The following is a 3,016-nucleotide window of genomic DNA, read 5'->3' as shown; positions in this document are numbered from 1 at the left end:
ATTCTCTAGTTCAATATGTTTTTCTTCTATGATATTACAGTTTCAAAGGCAGGTAATAGAGTTTTTAGAATTCATCAGATTTGTTCAAACTATCTAGTCAAATGGGTTTGCTGATGAAGCAGCAATGAAAACATTTACAGAAGAATATGCATTGATCTCAATCTGATAATAAAGTGTAAACAACGCCCATCCCCTAACACATTAATTTATAACATTACATGATATTGAACCTGATTTCAAATCAAAGGGTTGTTCTACTCAGTGTGATTGACAGGAGAGATGATCAGAGGGGCAGAGTTTTTACCACCATTGTTGTTACAGGGACAAAAGAATGGGTAGAGTTTCTCTTTTAAGCAGCAGCCAGTGAAGGAGTAGATCAGAGCTGCAGCATCAACATCATAAAAGGAGACCAGACCCTCCTCATAATCCACAAACACCCCCACCTTCTCAGGCTGAGACTTCAGAGAGAGACGGACTGCAGGACCAGCACAAGCTTTGTACTTATTTTCATTCCTCAACACTATCACCCAGTAACCTTTCTGAGGAGACAGTGAGATGTTTCCCTTCCTGTTGATCGACTCTCTGGCCACTCCTAGATCCCAGTCAGTCTTCCCTTTAACCTGAACCTCGCAATAAAATCTTCCTGAAGAGAAACTCTGCTTTGCTAAAACATTGGGAGAAGAATTAAATCTCTCTGGATTGTCTGGGAGATTCTTCTTCACATCACCATCTTTCACTTGTTTTCCATCAGCAGACAGGATGAGGTTGGGATGTGCTGTATCAGGATCAAGAGTCACCTCCACCTCATACTGCTGGACCCTCTTCAGTTCGAGCAGCTTCTTCATCTGTTTCCTGAGCGTCTCCTCCAGCTGAGTCACAGCTCTCCTCACAGTCCCCTCATATGAAGGTGGACGGACCCTGACTTCTGTCCAGTTCTTGGTGGGTGGAGCAGCGTTCAGGGACGTGAAGCTTTGGAGGAGGTGGAGCTGGTCTTCAGAGCGTGAGAGCTGCTCCACCTCAGAGCTTCTCTTCTTCAGCTCAGAGACTTCCTGTTCCAGCTCTTTGATGAAGCCTGCAGCCTGTTCCTCTGTCTCTCTCTGCTTCTCTTTGATGGTGTCCATGAGCTCGGCCTGGCTTCTCTCAACAGACTCCTTTAGAGTGGTGAAGACCTGAACACCATCTGCCATCTCTCTGTCTGCTCCTTCCTTACTGAGCTCCACTGAGCGATTCATCTCCTGGATCTTCAGTCGTCTCTTCTGGATCATCTGCTGAATTTTAGCGTCTGTCTTCCCCAGCTCAGCCTTCTTTCCTTCATATCCTTCTTTCAGAGGAACAACATCATGTGTCTTGTGCTCTGAATAGGTGCAGAGCATGCAGACACACACCTGGTCGGTCTTACAGAACAGCTCCAGCAGTTTATCGTGCTTCACACACATCCTGCTTTCCAGGTTCTCCACAGGGTCGATCAGCTGATGTTTCTTCAGGCCTGCTCTTGTCAGGTGAGGCTCCAGGTGAGTCTCACAGTAGGACTCCAGACACACCAGGCAGGACTTCAGGGCCTTCAGTCTGGTTCCAGTGCAGGCGTCACAGGGAACTTCTCCTGGTTTGACAACGTGTTGCTCTGAGCTGCTGCTGCTGGCTTTCCGTTGAGCTGACTGTCTGAACTGAGCAGGCATCTCAGAGATGAACGTGTTGACCAGCAGTTCAGGTCTTGTGTGGAATAACTTTTTACAGTTGGGACACTGATAGGGGACTTTAGTGTCCCAGTGTTGAGAGATGCAGGCTTTACAGAAGTTGTGTCCACATGGTGTGCTGACTGGATCAGTGAACACATCCAGACAGATGGAGCACAGACACTGATCTTCAGTCAGCAGACAGCTGGCAGCAGATATGTCTTCACTCTGAGGACTAAAAACATATATTTTTAATAATTTGTTTATTTGGAATCAAACTGAGTGAAAGTGAATTAGAGCCCAGATGTGCTGAGAAAGTAAGAGATACCATAGAGATCTTTTTCTCAACACTAATAAATGAATCAAATATGATATTAAATTGTTCAGACTAAATCTTATTAGGAATAAATAACAAACATTAACTTACAAACATTAATTTGAGCCAACTAGAATATATAGTTAAAAAGCACACAGGACCATGACAGGGAGAGTAAAAAGGTGCATGTGTTCAGGTACTGTACTTGTGTACTGAGATATTTCCACTTTTCCATTTAAATCTTTATTTGTACTTTTCCACAAAAATATCAGCAGGACCTAATGCACTTTTCACTCCAATAAATGAATTGTTCACAGGTAGTTTGTTACTGCAGATAGTATAAAATAAATTAATCAACTAAATAGTGATTTAATAAAATTGCATCAATAATTATAAATCCAATAATATATTTGACTTTTAAAAAGGACATTATTCTTATTTATTTATGTTTTCAATTAATGATCGAGTACTTCCTACCCCGCTATAAATTGATGTACATGTATCCTCAATCATCATTGTGTTTATTATTACAGCCAAACCACTTAATTGTTCGTTCTGTTAATAAAGTCAAAGGCCTATTTATTATTGTTATTGCTCCTAAACGACCTTGCATGTGGCTCCTGTAAATCCCTTCTGCACTCTGTCTGCAGCTGGTTTTCATTTCATTTCAAACCTTTATTTATTCAGATTGGTCCCATTGAGATCATAGATCTCTTTTTCAAGGGAGACCTGCAGCATATAGGTTCCACATGAAACATAAAACAATAAAGGACATTATACATTATATTTACAGGATACATAGTTATAGACATTTACAAGTGCCCATTGTATCAGCAAGCATTTCATTTACCCTAGCTTTAAAAACATGCAGAGGAATGAGATTGCTCAGTTTCAATTCTTGCTGAAGATTGTTCCAAGCAAGTGGAGCTGCGCACATAAAAGCTGTCTTACCGAAGACAGTCCTTGCTCTTGGCACATCTAACAAGACTACATCATGTGACCTCAGACAATAGCTGCTTGCAACTCT

The 3,016-nt window shown here is 41.7% G+C and overlaps 1 protein-coding gene across 1 annotated transcript; it reads right to left on the bottom strand.

Moving 5' to 3' along the window:
• Nucleotides 1–254: 254 nt before the first annotated feature.
• LOC117448374 (E3 ubiquitin-protein ligase TRIM21-like) lies at nt 255–1,922 on the bottom strand (the record flags this gene model as incomplete). Its single annotated transcript, XM_034085660.1, has 1 exon — nt 255–1,922. A coding segment is annotated over one exon (1,668 nt), but the record flags the coding sequence as incomplete, so codon positions are not given.
• Between the last annotated feature and the right edge of the window lie 1,094 nt (nt 1,923–3,016).

The sequence above is a fragment of the Pseudochaenichthys georgianus genome, chromosome 6 (assembly GCF_902827115.2).
Source record: "Pseudochaenichthys georgianus chromosome 6, fPseGeo1.2, whole genome shotgun sequence".
Taxonomy (NCBI): Eukaryota; Metazoa; Chordata; class Actinopteri; order Perciformes; family Channichthyidae; genus Pseudochaenichthys; species Pseudochaenichthys georgianus.
The sequence above is the reverse complement of the archived record's forward strand: the minus strand, read 5'-3'. Positions and strand labels throughout refer to the sequence as shown.